Source organism: Tympanuchus pallidicinctus, unplaced genomic scaffold, assembly GCF_026119805.1.
Source record: "Tympanuchus pallidicinctus isolate F22 unplaced genomic scaffold, pur_lepc_1.0 scaffold2, whole genome shotgun sequence".
Classification (NCBI taxonomy): domain Eukaryota; kingdom Metazoa; phylum Chordata; class Aves; order Galliformes; family Phasianidae; genus Tympanuchus; species Tympanuchus pallidicinctus.
In genome coordinates this window covers 20,885,985-20,904,890 of record NW_026294721.1, presented here as the reverse complement: position 1 = coordinate 20,904,890, position 18,906 = coordinate 20,885,985, and the positions used below count along the sequence as shown (strand labels likewise).

The 18,906-nt window shown below is 40.9% G+C and overlaps 3 protein-coding genes across 8 annotated transcripts in view; 2 read left to right on the top strand and 1 right to left on the bottom strand.

Annotated features, from left to right (window-relative positions):
- Positions 1 to 10,498, bottom strand: part of FAM114A1 (family with sequence similarity 114 member A1) — a 31,688-nt gene extending 21,190 nt beyond the window's left edge. For 4 of the 6 annotated variants that reach the window (XM_052681745.1, XM_052681747.1, XM_052681748.1 and 1 more), the window contains exons 1-3: positions 10,393 to 10,498; positions 7,799 to 8,148; positions 6,520 to 6,604 (exon numbers count right to left, since the gene is read on the bottom strand). In XM_052681745.1, the coding sequence (XP_052537705.1) occupies positions 6,520 to 6,604; positions 7,799 to 8,140 (427 nt within the window). In that variant the 5' untranslated portion in view covers positions 8,141 to 8,148; positions 10,393 to 10,498. Of the gene's footprint in view, positions 1 to 6,519; positions 6,605 to 7,798; positions 8,149 to 10,377 lie in introns of those variants that run through there. The other 2 variants (XM_052681746.1, XM_052681750.1) reach the window with 2 other exon arrangements.
- RPL9 (ribosomal protein L9) overlaps positions 1 to 18,906 on the top strand; it is a 228,772-nt gene that overhangs the window by 206,519 nt on the left and 3,347 nt on the right. The window lies entirely within an intron of this gene.
- Positions 10,681 to 17,110, top strand: LOC128079976 (toll-like receptor 1). The gene is made up of 3 exons (XM_052681743.1): positions 10,681 to 10,796; positions 10,910 to 12,072; positions 15,002 to 17,110. The coding sequence occupies exon 3, from the start codon at positions 15,058 to 15,060 to the stop codon at positions 17,014 to 17,016; it is 1,959 nt and encodes a 652-aa protein (XP_052537703.1). The 5' UTR covers positions 10,681 to 10,796; positions 10,910 to 12,072; positions 15,002 to 15,057; the 3' UTR covers positions 17,017 to 17,110.

Genomic DNA, 18,906 nt, shown 5'->3' with positions numbered 1-18,906 from the left:
TTACCTGCCTAAAGAAAATATGGCTTTTGTCTATTTTATCTCATGTCTTACAACTGCAAAGGACATCTAGGTTATCTGCCACAGCAATGTCTGTCAGTGCCCGATAACTCCTTGCCTTCCATGAAGTCTGCTCTGATGCAGATACTGAATAGTGAAGTACTGCTCTAATCCCAATCTCCTGGGCATTTTAATTGGTTCAATGAAAACATTAGCATGAATAGATTCTCAAATAACTTCTTTACTCAGATTCCCAGAACTCACTTAAATAACTAATAATCATGCTGATAAATTTAAGCAAAAGATAATTCATATCACATTCCTTTCCATTTCTGCTGCTCACAAGTTTTTAAATCAACAAAAGAATTCCATTCTTTCCGTTGATAGAAATTGCTTACAGATTTTGACTTGATAACTAAATATTACCATCTGTAATTATACAAAAATTTAAGTTTTTGTCAATTTATGGATTTGCATAAGTTATGATTTTGCAGACAAGCTTACATCCCTATAGCCTTATAACACATAGCATTTTCAAGGCTGTGTTCACATGTGCTAGAATGACAAGAAAGTCTTTCAGGTCAGCTACAAGTGGTAATGTGCCATGAAGCTTAGTTCAGCAAAACCTTTAGCTACAGCAAAACAACAGATGAAAACAGAATACTCCAACTGAAGCAACACAGCACTGGTAGGATATACACACACAAAAGCCACAGAACTACATCCTGCATTGGAAATGAAAGTGATTATTCGTGACTGCTTTGTGCACAAGAAAACAAGGGGCTATGAGAGAATAGCCTACATTTTAGGGGGTGACAGCACACTGTTTTATGTTTATTTCATAGCACAACTGAACTGATCCTGTAAACTTGCAAACACCTCAGATGACCCTATTTAATCATCTGTAATAGCAGAAGTGGAAGAGCATTAGTAGGCACGTGGTTTGATTTTGTGTTGCTGGTTTTGTTTTTCTTGCCTGCATGACTTTTTTCTTTGCTGGTAATTTCAGTAGAACATAATTATTCAGCTAGGAAACTGCCTTCTTTCTACTTAAAAATCCTGGTAAGACTTAAGCTATCCAGTCTGTAAATCATGAATAATTCCAACTAAGCTCTGAAGTGAAACCACTTTCAGATCTCCTTATAGAATTTATAAAAGCTTTTAATGAAATAGTAACAGTAACATGCTATTGCAACAAGTTGTTTTTTTTTTGCATCTCAACCTCTTCCACATCATAAAATATGAAGAAAGCAAACGGGACTGCAAGGCTTGTAGAAGGCAGCAGTAGCTTTCCTAAAGCTGGTAGACAGCTTAGTTGGAAGAAAACCCACAAGCTTTCAAGCACACAAGCTGCTTTTTTTTTTAAAAAAAAAAAGTCACAAGTTCCATATATGAGGTAATGGAACGTATATGGAACGTATATGAGGTATTTTCCTCACTTAAGCCTTTGGGCTTAAGGCTTGATGCTACAGATAGGCCAACCTAATGCCTTCATTATGCTGGTATGGGAGGTCCTGCTCCTGCTTTCCACATTCATCCATTCTGCCTGCCCTTGTTCTTAACTCATCCCACAGCAAATTTGTTCAAGGTACTGAAGAAACAGAAAATGTATTTTTTGTTCTTCTAGTGTTATTCTTACGCCAATAAACCTGGAGGTTATTCTTACTGATGTAAGAGGTTAATATCAGGTTTTCAGAAAGGCACTGGGACATGGAAGAGAAAGAAACATGCAAGGAAAAGAGAGGTGCAGGTCATTTCAGTGGCTGCTAGCCATTAGATTGGTTTAGCTTGCACTGGTAACCCAGTGTTAAAGTATTATCAGACATTAATTAAAAACTGGATTGTGTAATTGCTGATTACTAAGCAGTACAATTTAAGACAAAGAATAAAATGATGACAATAACTACTAAATTGCGTCTCAAGACCACAGCGAGCTTACTTCTCCACTTCATTCTCCCAGCAACTACTACGATGAATTGACTCCACTGTGGTTCCACACATGAAAACTTCCTGTGCATTTTAAAGACAAAAGAAAACTCTTCGTCTCAGTAAATACAGCACAGCTAATAACTTTCTTAGTGTGACACCTAGTGTCAGACACCATACATGGCTCTGGCAGTGACATGCAGGCATGATGGAACCTGCAGCATGCAGGAGTGTCACACCTGCTACCACAGGCAGAAATGCCAGGGAAAGGGACCTTGATCAAAAAACATTGAAGACAGTTCAAAGCTAAAAGACTTCTGAAAACAAAGCCACCATCAATACAACCAGTAGCAATATGTAGTGTTAGTTAAGGAGAGAATATACAAGTTACAGGAAAACTATTGCTGGAAACTAAAATCAACAATGCCAAACATACAGCCACACAGTAAAAACACTGATTTGTTTGGAAGCTCTAAATCAGGGTTTGAAGGATAATGAGACTGAGATCCTTGAACAACAATTTCCATTCAGTCTTAAGGAGAAAGTATGTGGCAAGAGCTGAACACATTTAGGGCTTCAGTACATTACTTAGCCCACCCCAAATTGTTTCTGGTATTTTTACACTGTACAATTTTGAAAACAAAAAAAAAAAACAAGGAATGGGAAATACTTGTCACACTTGACCAGACAAGAAGCTGGGTTATACAAAGGCTATGACAGAAAGAAAAACCACATACTGAAGGTGTTGTTAAAAAGCTCAATTCCAGAAAAACAGCTTCCCTTGTACTACATGCTACACTAAAACAATAAGCATCATTTAAATGAACTGCATTACAGCAAATCCATTTTCTGCTGTAGAATAGGAGATTAAGCTGCTCTGTTATTGGTTGAACTGTTTGCTCAGATATTAAACAGAGTAACTTCAAAGTGGAATAATAAATATTTAATAAAAAGAAGAAAGGTTATAGAAATTCCCAATAGCTTTCTTCTTCCCTGTTTCTTGCTAATGTTTACCACACTGATCAGATACATAGTATACCTAGTCTCACATCATGTCTGTGATGGTGACAGGCAGCAAATAATTCACAGGACCCAGCATGAATTTTTGTAACAAACACCTAGGAAGTAAACCATCTATGTACACTATTACTTGCTGCATTGATTTCTAGAACAAATATAAAAGAGTATGCATGTGGCATATCGAGTTATTTTAAGCTCAGTGAACTATATATATTACAATGTTTGATATAGCATCCAAAGCTATAATCTCATAGAAAATAAATATAAACGTTGTTAATTAAGATTTAGTATCCAATGTCAGACTTAGACTATCTTGTAAGGAAAAAAAAACAAATGGAAATAATATCTGACTATGGGGTGCATGAACATGAATTTGATTTCTGCTTCATTCAATTAATATTTAATAAATCACAGGATAGTTAGATCCAAAGTTATTAGATGTTAATACAGGAACTCAACCCTACCTTGACCATAGGGTCAGGAAGTGCCTCTGAGATGTAGATTCCAGGAAATAGGAAAATAGGGGGGGGTGTTGCAGTACATACATGTTTTTTACTCTCTCTCCCAATTGCTGTAAACTAAATAGCAGACAGACCCTTCCTGTGACATAGTTCAACCTTCCACATGAAAAATTAATCTTAAAATTCTTATTTTCCTTTCTGCTTTTGGATACTCCTTCACCTAGGCAACTTGACCTGCTCCAACTACACACTTTTTAAAATAATAATGTTGCAAATATATAGGTGGCATTCATATGGCCATTTAAAATAGCATCACACAATCATATCGAGTCAGACTGCCTAGGCATCAACTTTTTTTGCATACTTACATCCACTGAAAATTAGTTACAATGTAGACACAGTCACATGTTATTTCATGTCAATTAAGAATGAATTTTTGAGATATATATATACATACATGAACCAATACTTAACACAGCCTACAAAAAAAAAAAAAAGATTAAGTAAAATACAACATGGGAATTCAGATACACAATGCTGGCAGCTTTACAGACAAAGCACCAAACAGCTGTAAATAGGATGTCTTGCTTACTTACCAGACCATAAGAAGGAATACAACACACATTGTTTGTCTCCAAACCTCTTCTAACAGCATTCATCACTTTTAGACAAGCTCATGTCTGTTTCACAGAAAGTTTCAAAGGCTCTGTTGCCCCACAGGAAAAACATGTACTCTGTGATACCAAACTCATTGCTCTGCAAAGCTGAGACTTTTTAGCAATAGAATACTGTAAGTGGGATTGCCCCTGCACCTCTACAGGAACAGTGTCCATTTGTAAAAAGTAGAAAGTAGCATTAGGAGTTGGAACATTAGCATCTGTTACAATGTTTTTCACTGCAAAATCTAAACAGAATGTGAACATGGCTATCTCACAGGTGAAAAAAAAAATCAGTCTTCAAAAGAGCTGTGTTCTAAGAGATCCAATGCTGCAAACATTAAAGTGAACTGAGGTAATTAATCCCCATTACAATTTCAACAGGTGCAACCCAAAATTACTTTTAGAATCATAGAATCAGTAAGGTTGGAAAAGACCTAAAAGATCATCCAGTCCAACCGTTCACCTATTCCCAATAGCTCCTACTAAACCATGTCCCTCAACACAACATCCAGCCTTTCCTTGAACACCCCCAGGCTCGGTGACTCCACCACCTCCCTGGGCAGTCCGTTCCAGTGCCTGACCACCCTTTCTGAAAAGTAATACTTCCTCATGTCCAGCCTGAATCTCCCCTGCCGCAGCTTGAAGCCATTCCCCCTGGTCCTATCACTAATGACACTAATTTACACACATAACTTTTCCTCTTTTGTTATTTACTCTAAGCTCAATTTGTTTCACACTGCTGTTAGATCACAGAAATCTGTGAAAACGTCATCTTTTATTCCACCTACTACTAATGTTTCATAACACCCTTCTACAAGTCTGAAAGGGAAGCACTGAACTTCATGGTTTAATACACGTTGAGAACACACACAGTTCCACAGCTAGTTAAGATGCCTTTGTACCCATCCATACATTCCTTGTGTTGCTGCCATCCCACTCTTACTACCAGTAGCATTTGGGTGATCAAATGGTGAGCCACACTGGGGAATTTAGAAACTACTCTAGATGAAGATGCAGGTCTCACTTCATTTCTACTTTCCAAAATCGGTCCCAAAAACCAGCTCCCCACATCACTCCATGAAAGTGATTGTCAGCATAAGAGAAGGATGAAATACACTGCCTTTCAGCAGAAACTGTTTATATCAGTTTAAAACTTCTTAGAAACACATACTAAGATTATTAGAGATGTTAACTGGAGAATTACCTGAAGAAAAAAAACATAATTAGAAACTGATGAGTACAGCTGAAAATAGGGATGAGATGGAAGTCCCCTCTTTCTCTGAGGAACAGACAAAAGTAGGTTACTGTCTAAGGAGAACAAGAAGAACTACTCAACTCTACTTGTGGTCATAAAACCAGTAACTCCATCGTATCCATAATTTTCAGTTTAACTAGCAATTAATTTGAACTCCTAGTGTAATAACCAGCAAGATCAACACAGCAGAATGGTGATACAGGAGATGTAATAACAAAAGGACCAGTGCAATGGAAAGGTGCTCACCTACCTCTGAAGATCTAGGCTCACAGGGAGAAAACTCCACAAGGATGAAAACTCCAAACAGCAACCCTCCCCCAGGGGGGTCAGCTCTTAAATGGGGTCTAGGAGAGGTGCAGCAAGGCTCCACCCCCTCTGCTCACACAGCTGAATCGCCTTCACCTGTGTTCCCAGGGCTGACTGGGATTCCTCAGGTGATCAATCAGTAGTTGAGGCCATGACTCAACAGCCCCCATACACCTAGGTTCATCTTTTGAAGATGTTCTTTGGATCCTTGATGAGAACTGATCAGAGTTGTATCTCAGTAGCAGTTTCGTGGGAAATCATTACCTGCTGGGAACTAAGTACTGCATGTTTTACTTTTTGTCTGTGTGAGTTTTTTATGTGTAATTAAGTTTTGTCTGAAGACTTCATGTGCACATTTTGGGCTGACGTACTGTTGGAAATCAGTGTATAGGAAGAAAGAATGTAGGCTCTGTGTTTCAACATACTGTTCTACTGTCTGGAGTCTGACATGAAGAAGGTTAACCATTTCATTGTGGGTCAGTGAAAGCTAGAATAATTTGAGAATAATTTACATTGTACAGTTAAAAGTCATGATGCATAAACTAGAAACACATAAGTGAATGAATCTGGGATGGAAGGCATTGGCTTCAAAACCCACAAACTGACAGTCATGTTATGTATCCTTCCTGTGAAGCAGCCACAATGAGGTAACTCACTCTACACAAACAAGCCTACTATGCTGGCATGTAACATGGCTTAGGAAAGTCATTTGTCCTATTGAAAAAGTCATGGCACACTGTCACCTTGCTAAGCCAATCAGGACAAAACTCTAGGAATACTATTAGTCAAAGGAAGTACGCTGACTTTAGATGTCTTTAAGATACAATGATGTGTCTAATGACATTAAAATTATTATTTAATTCATTTCCACAAACTTTACTGATGGAACACTTACCCACTGTGGCTGAAGCTGATGACAGGAGAGACTTGCCCCAGGAACCCCAAGCTCCCCATCTACTTGCTTTAGATGAGTCTGTGGCCTGTAAAACAGATATATTACTCTAAAATTCTGACTAAAATCATGTGATGTCTTCTGAAGAATGATTCTTTATAGTCAGAATATAGAGAGGAATAGCCCAGAATGACTGCTTGAAAAAAACCTTTGCCGCTAGTTCCTCTAACAGGAGCTTAAGCTTTTGTGCAAAGTAGTCCAAGAGTAAAGGTATCATTTAACAACGCTGCAGGGCTGTTGCTGTTCTCATCTCACATATTCTTCCCCACAGGAGCAAACAGATCATCAAGCTGACTCTGACACATCTCTCAATGGTGGCACTGCTCCTTTGGCTATTTCAAAATGCACCTATTCCTAAAAGACATAAAACTCCATCGATTCTTTAACATGTCCTGACTAGATGATCTTGTAGGTCCTTTCCAACCTTGTGATTCTATAATTCTAATGTCCTAATATTTCTTCAGGCACCTAATCTTAAGAAGCCATACAAATTTATTAATCTCTGTGATAGGCAGGAACTCACCTTCTTTCTCAGTTCTACATGGAGCCAGAGCTAGAGGCTTCTCTGTCTGAGTCTCCTTACAAGTAAACGTGCATAGGGAATTTCTCACAACTGCATTCAATCAAAACAGAGCCATAGAAGGCACTGAGCACTTTTTCCATTAATGTCTCTCTTTTTTTCTTTTTTTTTTCCTTTTTAATGAACTTCTTGCCTTTGCTCACAGTAGTCCCAGAGGTTTGGGGATCACAAATCAAAAACCGCTGGCTTGGAACAAGGAAAGTCAGTTTCACTCACTTTCTTGGAGTCTTGTGAAAGACACTTTATTTTTGTGAAGTCAGTGAAAATAAGAAAGCACGAGACTTAATGCTGCAAATGCAGCTTAAGTTCTGTCCTCTTCAAGGTTTGTTCTGTGAACTGAACAAAGCAGATATGTACAGGAAACCAGATAACAAAATCATAGGAGTACTACAGCTACATAAAATGGACTAGGTTCTTACTAAGACTCTGGCATAGTTTTATTGCACCAAGATTGCAAGATCAAATTAATACCATACCAGCAAAGAGAGATTCAGCTGTTCCTAGCTGCCAAAAGCCAGTGATGGAGTCTAACTGATTCTATACTCATGAAGGTTCTTATAAAGAACAGTGTCAGTGTTTTACAAAATTTGGTTCTCACAGAGCAAGAGGGGGAGGGCTTTTATGGATGAAAGCATTACTCACTGAACTACTTTGTTCAGGCACTGTTTCTTCAGGCTCAGGTTCTGTATCAAGGCTTACAGTCTCAATGCACTCAGTGGGCATGTCTTCAGCCACCTCTCCATTGGAAGGCAGACTTTCAGCTATTTCTTCAGTCAAAGGATTTTCATTAATAAATACATCTCCCTTCTGTCCATTACTGGCACCCTCAGTGGCCTGTCCCTGCTCATCTTGTGAGGACGCAGGCAGGATCTCAGCTTCCACAGGGTGCAGTACTGACTCCTGAGGCAATACATCTGTGCTGGGCATTTCCATTACTTCAGGTTTTTCTTCAGATGGGATGCCATCACTTAAGTCTTCAGACATTTTCAATTCTGAACAGAGAAAACAAGTCAATGTTTTCAGACTCTACAAACAGGCAAAAGACCATAAAAAACCTAGTGCTTCCCAAAAGCTACTGCTGAAAAACAACGTAGACTGTGTGTACCTATGGAGCCCTGTGATACATGTGTCACACCGGGCCTGACTACTTTCACCATGCAGGACTGCACTCAAGTACAAAGAGCAGCACTATTAATTTGTGTTCCAAAACACTGCTTGGTGATGGAGAAAGGATGTTTGTTTGTCTGGAGAGGTTAACTATGAGAACTTCCAAATGGTTAATTTCAATGATTTTTATAGAGGAAATGCCAATAGTTAGTGAGATAATCTGATCTGAAATGGCTCTGGAACACAATGACCAAGCAGCTCTTACTCTCATTTTCATCACTTCTACTTGTACAGGTTCCTACAGTTTGCTGATTGATGGTGAGGAGGATTACAAGAATCTGAATAAAGCACAGTGTGATTAAAGCTGTGGTAATGTTAACGTATTAGAGAAGGGAAATAATTTCAACACCATGACAGGCATGGTCCCTGCAGTCATTTCGTACACAGGAAGCATCCACTGCTCACACAGTCTGTATTTCTTGCCTGGAGAATGCAATGCTTCTCACCTGTTCTAAAATGTCATGTAAGAATTCAATAAGAATTAATTAAACAGAATTAAGCTGTGTGACTAAACTTCAACTCTGAAGCCAATGTAAGTTTGTATGAGGTACAGTTACAATTGTTTTTTGTTTTTCTAAGTTTAAAACGGATTTTCCCCTGTTTACTCCACATCTTTCAACACAATTTTCAAGTATTTTCCACAATGCTGCAATCTGTAGATCAAGGATCCAGGCACTGAGCTAGTCTTACACCTGACTAAGGAGAGGCAGAGTCCAAAAGCCCTATGAAGTGATTACCACTATTTCCTTGTTGTCAATAGCATGCCTGGCAGTGTACTTGAAAAACAAATCTTGTCAGAGTGCTGTTATTGCAAGGTCTTGTCTACACACAGAGTTGTATGGCACAAAATAAACTCAGGAAATCTGTCTGGAGATGCTATATTTTTCACTGACTCCTATTCAAATTAACACAGTCCAAAGTACCTCTCTGAAGGACTGAGGTTCTAGAAGGGACTGAAGAACAGGAAAAGATGAGAAGTGGAATATGACAGGGATTTATAATGAATGACAAACGTGGAACTTATTAAAATCTGTGGAATCATGCACATCTGTGGCCTTAGCATCCCGTTTATCTAATTTGGATGTAGATCAGCTGTTTGAACAGCACCAAGAATAAAACCACTTGGGATCAGTGAACTGGAGTCATAAATAAATAAGGAGTAGATGCCACTTACATTACTTCGGTTTACACTGGAACTTATTTTATCTTTAGAAAATGTGCAATTACACATCAGTATCTTTACACTTGCTGAAGTGCTGCTGAAGTGTTGCGAGCACCACCGAGTGCAGCCACTGGGCTGCGATCCGTCTGTTTATTTACTTGTTCACAGAAAGTTTGATCCTTCCTCAAAACAAAGATGATGGAATTGAGTGGCTGCAGAGTTAAACAACAGCGGTTTCGCTTTTCAATCATTTGCAGTTTTCCATTAAAATATCCATTAAAATATTGCAAATACTATAAAATGCTTCAGTGTAGGCAACCATGGCTGTAGTTTAACACGACTCACTCCATGATGAGTGAGACACCTAACGAATATGTTTCTATCTGCATCGCCTAGGAAGGCCCTCTACTAAAACCAATACAGCTTTTAGATATTCGTATCATAGTTCTGTATGGGATGGATGTGGACAGCAAACGCCCAACGGCAGTGCGATATGTAAGTGATCACATGCAGTCTTGCCGGAGTAGCTCATCTTTGGGGGCCGCTGTGGCCAAGGGCCCTGCAGTTCTCCGCTCAGATGAGGGGAGCAAAGCAAACCGCCGAACTTCCCGAAGCACGGAGCAGCGCTTCGGCAATCCGTCACCCGCCAGACCCCCGCACGATGCGCGGCGGCACAGCTCCGCCCTCCCGCCCGACAGCCGCCGCCGTTCGTCCTCCGCAGGACTCGGCCCCGCTGCCACCTGCCCGGCGCAAAGCGGGAGGAACTGCCGCTCCCTCAAACCCGCAGCTTCCCCCTTTTCTTCTTTTTTTTCTTGCTTAAGCCCTCCGGGCTTGAGCTATCGGTCAGCAGCCCGCAGCCGGTTTCAAAAGCGGCAGCAAGAAAAGCACGCACAGCCGCTCTGCTTACCGCTCTGCAGTCCGTCGCGGCGCACCCCCGGCTCCGTCCCCGCCCCGCCACGTCGGCAGCAGCGGGGGGAGGAGGGAGCGCCGGCCGGGCACGGCGGGACGGCCGGGCTGGGCCGCGCCGAGGGCGGGCCCTGCAGCCGCTCTCCGTCCGTCCCTCCGAGGCGGCCGTCTGTAGCGGAGGGGCCGCCGCGAGGTGCCGGCTGCCGGCCGGGTGCGCTGCGCCGTCCCGCCGCGGCCGCCACGACCCCGAGGGGGCCGACGGGGGAAGAGTGCGGCAGCGCCGGGGCTATAAAGCATGCTGAAGTGTTGCGAGCACCACCGAGTGCAGCCACTAGGCTGCAATCCGTCTGTTCATTTACTTGTTCACGGAAAGTTTGATCCTTCCTCAAAACAAAGATGATGGAAGTGAGTGGCTGCAGAGTTAAACAGCGGCGGCCGCTCGGAGGCGTGCCCGCAAACTTGCAGCAGTGCCCCTCACGGCTTTTCCTCTTTTTTTATTTTTTCTTGCCTCCTCTTAGGGCAAAGCGTGCCTTTCGCTGCGATCAGTACTTCCAGGGTTCATTGCCGCGTCGCTTCTGCCGCCAGACTTCCTTTTCTGAATAAAGTTATTCGCTGTTGCCCCAGGAAGCATAACACATCCTATGAATCACTGAGGAGAGCCTCTATGGGAGGCCACAAAACAAACACGATTTCTCGGAGGGTTGCTTCACAGCTAGGGATTAGAGCCGCGTGACCGACGCCCTTACCAAGCAGATCTCTGAAGCTTCCTGTGAAGGTGGCTGACAGCAGGACGAACGCCTGTATCGCTAAGGCACGCACTGATTTTTGAGGAGTTTCAGTGAGACTACAATTATCGGGGCGTGCTGGGCACTCTGGTGCCTTCCACGTTAATACAGTAGATGTATTCATTGAGAACTCTGGAGTAATCCTGAGGGTTTGCCTCTGCTTTTTAATAGTATCTGCGGAAGAGTAAAGCGTTGTCTTAGGAAGAATTCTAATGGATGAAGCTCGGCGGCTGGAGATGGCTTTTTCCTCATCGTGTAATATAATTTGGACTATGAAACGGATCTTAAAGTGCCAGTTTGCAGATTCTGTATAAGTCCATGCACGTTTTAGAAATGGAAGACGGTATTAATGAATACTGTCATAGAAAGTTGTTTGTTAAGGATGAATTAACATTATAAATGTTTGTGTATGCCTGTGGGCTAGAAGGGTGTGTTAGTTTCTCGAACTGCTGACTGACTTGTTTGAATTTAGCACTTGCATTTTACAGTAAGTTTTCTTTTTCTTTCACTTGCTGGTAATGAATTTCACTTGTATTTTTTTCTTTGCAGTGATGTCACAAATGGTTTTTGCAACAAAAAGTTAATATGGGAAAGGAGCAATAAGGATGGAACCTCTCTTCTCCACCCTGGATTTCACTGAAGTTTGTTATCTAAGTTGAGTGCTGTTGCCTTCTAAAAGGGCCCTTGATAGGTTTCAGAGAAAAATCACAGAATCATAGAGATTGGAAGGGATCTCTGAAAAATACTTGCCCTTTAGTGGATATAGAAGTTTAAAGAAAAGATGGAAGGACACAAATTTGTTGTGTGACTTAATCTGATTACGTTTATCAAGGCACAGAAGTATGCATAACATTTGGGCAACGTATTCATCTTCTTCTAGTGACTGCACAAGAGTGGTAAGTATGAGAGCTAATGGCATGCAATTCATAGTAAAATGCTTATTTTTCTGTTTAATGTATGCTTAAACCTATCTTAGTAGAATGTATGCAGAGCTGGAGATCTCAGACTATGCCAGTGGCAGTAACAGGCCCTAATTTATGGAACAGTTCTTACATGTTAACTGAAAATATGTCTGATCCTGTACTCATTAGAGTGATATGTTTGCATGTTCAGTTTGTTGTGCTGTTACATTCCAAAACAGGAGTGCGTGTTTGGTAAGACTGAAGGCTTGTAAGATTATATCTTTTCAGATAGGAGCAGGCAATAGCGTGGCTTGTAAGTAACAGTATCACGAAGTGTCACTTGTAAATCAGATTTGAATACTCTTGTCTGTAATCAACAGTTATGGAGGAAGAGCTGAGGAGTGCCACCATAAGGCTTATCAGCACGAGAATGAGAGTATGAATTTTTTGTATTCTGCCGTGTGCTGTTGGTCCTATCTTTCCCTTTCTTTTGTGGATTACTTCTTTTCACTTGAAGCTGAGAAAGGAAGAATGGCATATAGAATCTGCTGTAAAATGAGAAAGTAATATTAAAAATGATTTCCTTTGCTTACTGAATCACCAAAGTGCTGAATCGTGCATACACTGTAGCATGCTGTGCCAAAAAGGAAGATGAGTTCCTCGGTTAAACCATATTTAGACCTTCCTAAGATGGAATTTCTAACTAATGTTACATGGAAATACAGAGAGGCTGGTATATGTCTTTGCCAGGACAATAACACAAGTGCTTGGGCATTCAGTACTCAACTTGTTCCTCTGTTTTAATTCAAAAGTTCCATGTCCACTATTTAACTCAGTTACAACACTGCTGGAATGGGAGAGAGATTCTTCTTCTACCCTTAAGTGGGAATTAAAATAAGGCAAATAATGCTTTTAAAAACCAGCTTTGATAATAACTTGTCAATTAATAAGTAGAGCTAAGTGAAAAAAAAATGATCAGTGTAATACAAAGACCTTGATCACTATTAAGAGATGGAGATGTTTGAACTCTGGTGTCAAACTTGCTCAAAAGAAGTGCCTACTTTTGTATTGATGTGATGAAGAAAGAAAATTGGTACAAATACTGTGGGTTTTTTTTTTTTTTTTTTCCTGCTTACCTTACCACAAAGCATGAAAACACCCAGTCAAATAACAACTAAATAATGGGGAAGTTATATTAGTGCTGTATGTGAAAAAACATCTGGAGAAACAGAAATGTTATTTCTCAAACTGTCAATAGGTGGCACAAACAAGTTTTATAAAAAGTGTGGGTGTTTTAAAGTACTATTACAGAAAAGGATAGAATTACAGGAAGTTTTCTCTTTGTCTTTTCCTGAACACCTTTTCTGCTTTTTATGAGAGCGGGGATTTCAGGTAAGAAATTTTTTTATTGGATTTTTTTATTGTTTTTTATTGGATTTATGCTTTTTCTAATTAGCGAAACAGCCTACTTTTATATTCTGCATCTTATTTGAAATTAGACCATGTTTTTCATAAAAGTTTATTAGCAGATGTATGATAAGCATGTGGGTAAAAAATGAGAGTGAATGGTTTTTTTGGTCAGTAAATTTGTCCAGAGAAGCTGGCCAAATAGAATTCTTTTTGTATTTGTACCACGGTCATAGTGAAGGGGGTCATGGTGTTATAATTGAAGTAGTTTTCTTTCAGTTAAAATTAGGTCTAACTGATAGTATGTTTCATCGTTATGAAAGATACTTTTAGCACTTGAGTTTTGTGATACTGATAACTTTCAAAGTGCGTGTCTTTATACTTAATGATCATAGCTTAATGCATTCTGTGTTATTTCTTACGTGGAAGTTAGTCACTTTATATGGAGCTCTTATAGGACGAACTCTTCAAGTCCCACTTTTGATCTCTCTTTAAACAACAGGACAGGTTCTCCCCGTGAATTTGATTTCCGTAGTCTACTGAATTGCTTATCTGCATGTATCTTGCAAGCACTGCGTTTGTCAAGTTTAAGGATTTTAAGATACACTTTGAACGAAAAAAAGATGTTACTACAAAGTATGATTTCTTCCATGCCACTCCCATTACTCCATTAGGAGTAATGTTCCCCAAGCAGTCAAAAGAACAGACTAGAGAGTGGTGATTATTTTTTGTTCTCTGCACTTGCCCAAATGTGTTTTGAGGGCTAAGATGGTGAAATTGAATGTAATTTTTCAAAAGGAAATTTGGAAAAAGGCTGGACAAGTTATGCTGTGCTACCTTGTTATGTCTTGACAGTTTTCAAGTCTAGTTTCATGCATTCTCTACAGAAGTAGAAATTAGTGGACTGCCAGCTATTTCAGTGTTGAGATATCTTAATATGGGCTGTGTGATGTCGAGAATGTGCATTGTAGGCTCAGTAGTGCAATTCTAAGAAAGCCTGTGGAATGGTTAATGGTACAGAGGTTATATTCCTCCAATGAATGGCAGCTATTACTGTCTCATTTTAGAGTCATTATGAGTTCTGTTTCAGTGTAGGTTTTGTAGACGCAAGTGTATGTTAAAAAAAAAAGTCTGCTGAGTCTAGTTCATATCCTTTAATAGAGGATGACCATACCGACCTCAAATGTTGTACTTTCCTGTTAGAGTGTCCTGGAGTTGTGAGGAGCCTATGTAGTACATTGAATGACAGCAATAATTCCATAAGTAAGCAGGAAAAATTAACACCTATGAAATCAGATACATTTTGAAAGAAGCAGACTTTTTATTAAACATGGCAGATTTTGCCAAATAGAAACTACAGTAGTCACTTAATAAAGTCTTTCCTGAGATCATAAGTCCCTTCATTGTTCTCTGAGTCCAGGGGAGAGATAGCAAATTGGAACCTTAAAAAAATCAATCTCCATGATACCTATTGAATAGCTGCTTAATGATATAACCGTTGTTGTTGTTGTTGCAGGATTAGAACAGATGGATGTGTAAGTATTGAGCATCTCCAAGGAACCATAAAGCAGTATGGCAGAGAACATGAGATACCTCAGGAACTTTTTTATTTACAACTGTCTGTTTGCATTCACTTTTTGGAACAATATTGGCCTGGCTATGAAAAATGAACTCTTTACATCTGTTCCTAACAATTTTCTACAAGATAGTTTGGACAAAAAAAACGTCAGCCTTCCACCCTCATATACAAGTAATCATCAGTCTGAAGCTAATTTTGGTTGGGTTGTGATAGAAAATACTACGGAAAGCCTATCATTGTCGGAAATCACAAAAGACGATGTACAAAACTTAATAACTTTATTATCTAATTTTAGAAAAGGCTCCAGGCTACAAAATCTGACACTGACGAATATGTCAGTGTACTGGGAAGCTTTTATTGAAGTACTCCAGACAGTATGGCACTCATCCATTGAATACTTCAGTATCAACAACTTAATACAACTGGGGAACGTCGTAAGTTCTCGCTTCGACTATTCAGATACTTCCATGAAAGCACTTGCACTGAATAAGGTTTTAGTCACAGATCTATTCTTTTCACAGGATGACATTTATAACATATTTGCAAACATGAACATCGAAGCCTTGACAATAGCTGATTCTGAGTTAATTCACATGGTATGTCCTTCATCTGACAGTCCTTTTAGGTATGTAAATTTTGCAAAGAATGATTTAACAGATCTGCTTTTTCAGAACTGTGACAAACTAATTCAACTGGAGACATTTATTTTGAAAAGGAATAAATTTGAGAGCCTTTCCAAGGTGAGCTTCATGACCAGCCGTATGAAATCACTGAGGTATCTGGACGTGAGCAGCAACTTGCTGCGTAACAGTGGAGCTGAGAAGCGCTGCCAGTGGACTGATTCTCTGTCAGAGCTGGACCTGTCCTCCAACCAGCTGACAGAGTCCGTGTTTGAGTGCTTGCCTGTTCGTATCAGCAAACTGGACCTACAAAACAACCAGATTGCCAGCGTCCCCAAGGGGATTGCTGAGCTGCAGTCCTTGAAGGAGCTGAACCTGGCATCCAACAGGCTGGCCGACCTGCCAGGGTGCAGGGCCTTTGCGGGCCTGGAGATCCTGAACGTAGAGAGGAATTTGATCCTCACGCCAAGTGCCGACTTCTTGGAGAGCTGCCCGAGCGTGAAGGAGCTGCAAGCTGGGCAAAACCCGTTCAAGTGTTCGTGTGAGCTGCAGGACTTCCTGCGCCTGGAAAGGCGGTCTGGGGGCAAGCTGTCCGGCTGGCCAGAGGCGTACGTGTGCAAGTACCCAGAAGACCTGAGCGGCACGCAGCTGAAGGACTTCCACCTGACCGAGCTGGCCTGCAACACCACTCTGCTGCTCGTGACAGCTCTGCTGCTGACGCTGGTGCTGGTGGCTGTGGTGGCCTTCCTGTGCATCTACCTGGATGTGCCGTGGTACGTGCGGATGCTGTGGCAGTGGACGCGGACGAAGCGGAGAGCTTGGCACGGCTGCCCCGAGCAGCGGGAAGCCGTTCTGCAGTTCCACGCCTTCATTTCGTACAGCGAACGCGATTCGTTGTGGGTGAAGAACGAGCTGATCCCCAACCTGGAGAAGGGGGAGGGCTGCATCCAGCTGTGTCAGCACGAGAGGAACTTCATCCCTGGCAAAAGCATCGTGGAGAATATCATCAACTGCATTGAGAAGAGCTACAAGTCCATCTTTGTGCTGTCCCCCAACTTTGTGCAGAGCGAGTGGTGTCACTACGAGCTGTACTTTGCCCATCACAAGTTGTTTAGTGAGAACTCCAACAGTTTAATCCTGATCTTGCTGGAGCCGATCCCTCCATATGTTATCCCTGCGAGGTACCACAAGCTGAAGGCTCTCATGGCAAAGAGAACCTACCTGGAGTGGCCGAAGGAGAGGAGTAAGCGTGCTCTTTTCTGGGCCAACCTGAGGGCAGCTATTAGCATTAATCTGTCAGTGCCTGTTGAACAGAACAGAACAGAAATGTGAAGATACTAAAAGTCTTTATAATGCAGTATCTTTTTCTCCTTGAATTTTTTGTTTGTTTTTTTTTTTTTAACCAATAAATACTTCATGATTTTCATTGATTTTCAATATGTTTCACTTTGTATTATAAAACTTTGTTTCTACATAGTTGCTTATGCTTTGTCACCATATGAAAAATTTAGCCTGGTTTACTGCAACTTACTTGAAATGGGCAGAATGATAGCTTTTGGGTAGGGATTTTGAAACCGTCGTTGAAATATTGTAATACTGGTTCTCTCAACAGAATGAAATCTGAAGCAGTCATGTAGAAGAGTGCCTGAATTGCTGGTGACTTAGGAGTTCTACATTAATCACAAAGTTTTGACATCTTGGTCATAAGACTTCACATCAAAATTAATTTGCAAGGAGAAAAATTATGCATCCTGTGAAGATGTCTAGAAGTTCAGCATTTGAAATGGTTCCTGGGTGATGTTTTCTCAGACTGTGAAATTTACAGCATGGGACCCAGGTGTAGGACTGTGAATATCTAGCACAAGGGGACAGGCACGGTCAGAAAGGAGGACTGGATGAGGAAAGAAGAGAGATTTTTTCCTTAAAAAGAAAAGAGATGGATGAGCTAGTTTTCCTTTTCATGTTTGCTGCCAAGAAGTAATAGTGACTGGACAGAGTTGTAATTCCCATGCTGTGACAGGCTCCTGGTATCATCTTGATCCAAAGAGTTCTCTTGATGAAGGAAACTGTGAGGGTGTCACAAGAATTGCCTTCATTATCAATGGCTGCATCTTGAGAAACTTTTGACTTCTCTACTTCCTCCTTTTCTTTAGCTTTATACTTTTTTTTTTTCCCATACATGTATCTCATTTTAAGCGTATTATCACAACAATGTGATCTCCTTCTATGATGAGATGATCTGCGTAGTAGATGAGAGAAAGGCTGTGGATGTGATTTTTACGTGGATTTTAGTGAAGTGTTTGACACTGTTTCCCAGAGTATTCTGGAGAGGTTGGCTGCTCATGGCTTGGACAGAAGCATGGTTTGCTGGGTGAAGATCTGGCTGGATGACCAGGCTCCAAGGGTCACAGTGACTGGAGCTCATTCCACTTGGTGCCTGCTCACCGGTTGCATTCCCAGGGCTCAGTGTTAGGGCCAGTTTTGTTTCATGTTTTTGTCTGTGATCTGGATGAGGGGATTGAGTGTACCCTCAGCACGTTCACAGATTACACTGAGTTAGGCAGAATTGTAATACTGCTTCATGCTAGGAAAGCTGCGTGGAGAGATCTAGACAGGCTGAATCAATGAGCTGAGTCTAATCTCATGCCATTCAGCAAGACTCAGTGTACACAGAGGCAAGTTAACATTCATCAGTTTAATAGACATTACTGGGGACAGTTGGACAGTCTGTCTTCACCAAGTTATCATTACCAACTGTGGCTAACCAATAGTGTCCACCCTGGGATTACCCCCAGTAGATACTGGTGGCAGCAGTCTTGCAAGGTGTCTGCTAGTCATCGTTATTACCATGGCCATATATGTATTAACGTCTGGAGACAATAAAGCATCACATATCAGGACAGTCAAGGCCATTTACAGGAAGCAGGGAGACTTAGTTAAAGCTACGGAGCAGTTTCTCACAAACAAGTTTCTTCTGCATACAGAAGCTAGAGGCAGTTTACTTGTATTCTCGAGCTAACATTAGCTCTTCCTCATGGGCTATTTGCCTGATCAGGCTGTGATCTGCTTCTTTTCTCCACAAAGGCTCTAAAGGACATGGTTTTTGCACAGGACTTGGTAAGTCAAGCTGAAACTTGGACTTGATCTTGAAGGTCTTTTCCAACATCGATGATTCCGTGATTCTAAGAATCTGTTGTTTACAGTGGAAACAGTATCTTTTGC

Bases quoted from the DNA above. Each gene is read 5' to 3' on its own strand.
- LOC128079976 (XM_052681743.1), top strand. From the start codon at position 15,058: ATGGCAGAGAACATGAGATACCTCAGGAACTTTTTTATTTACAACTGT.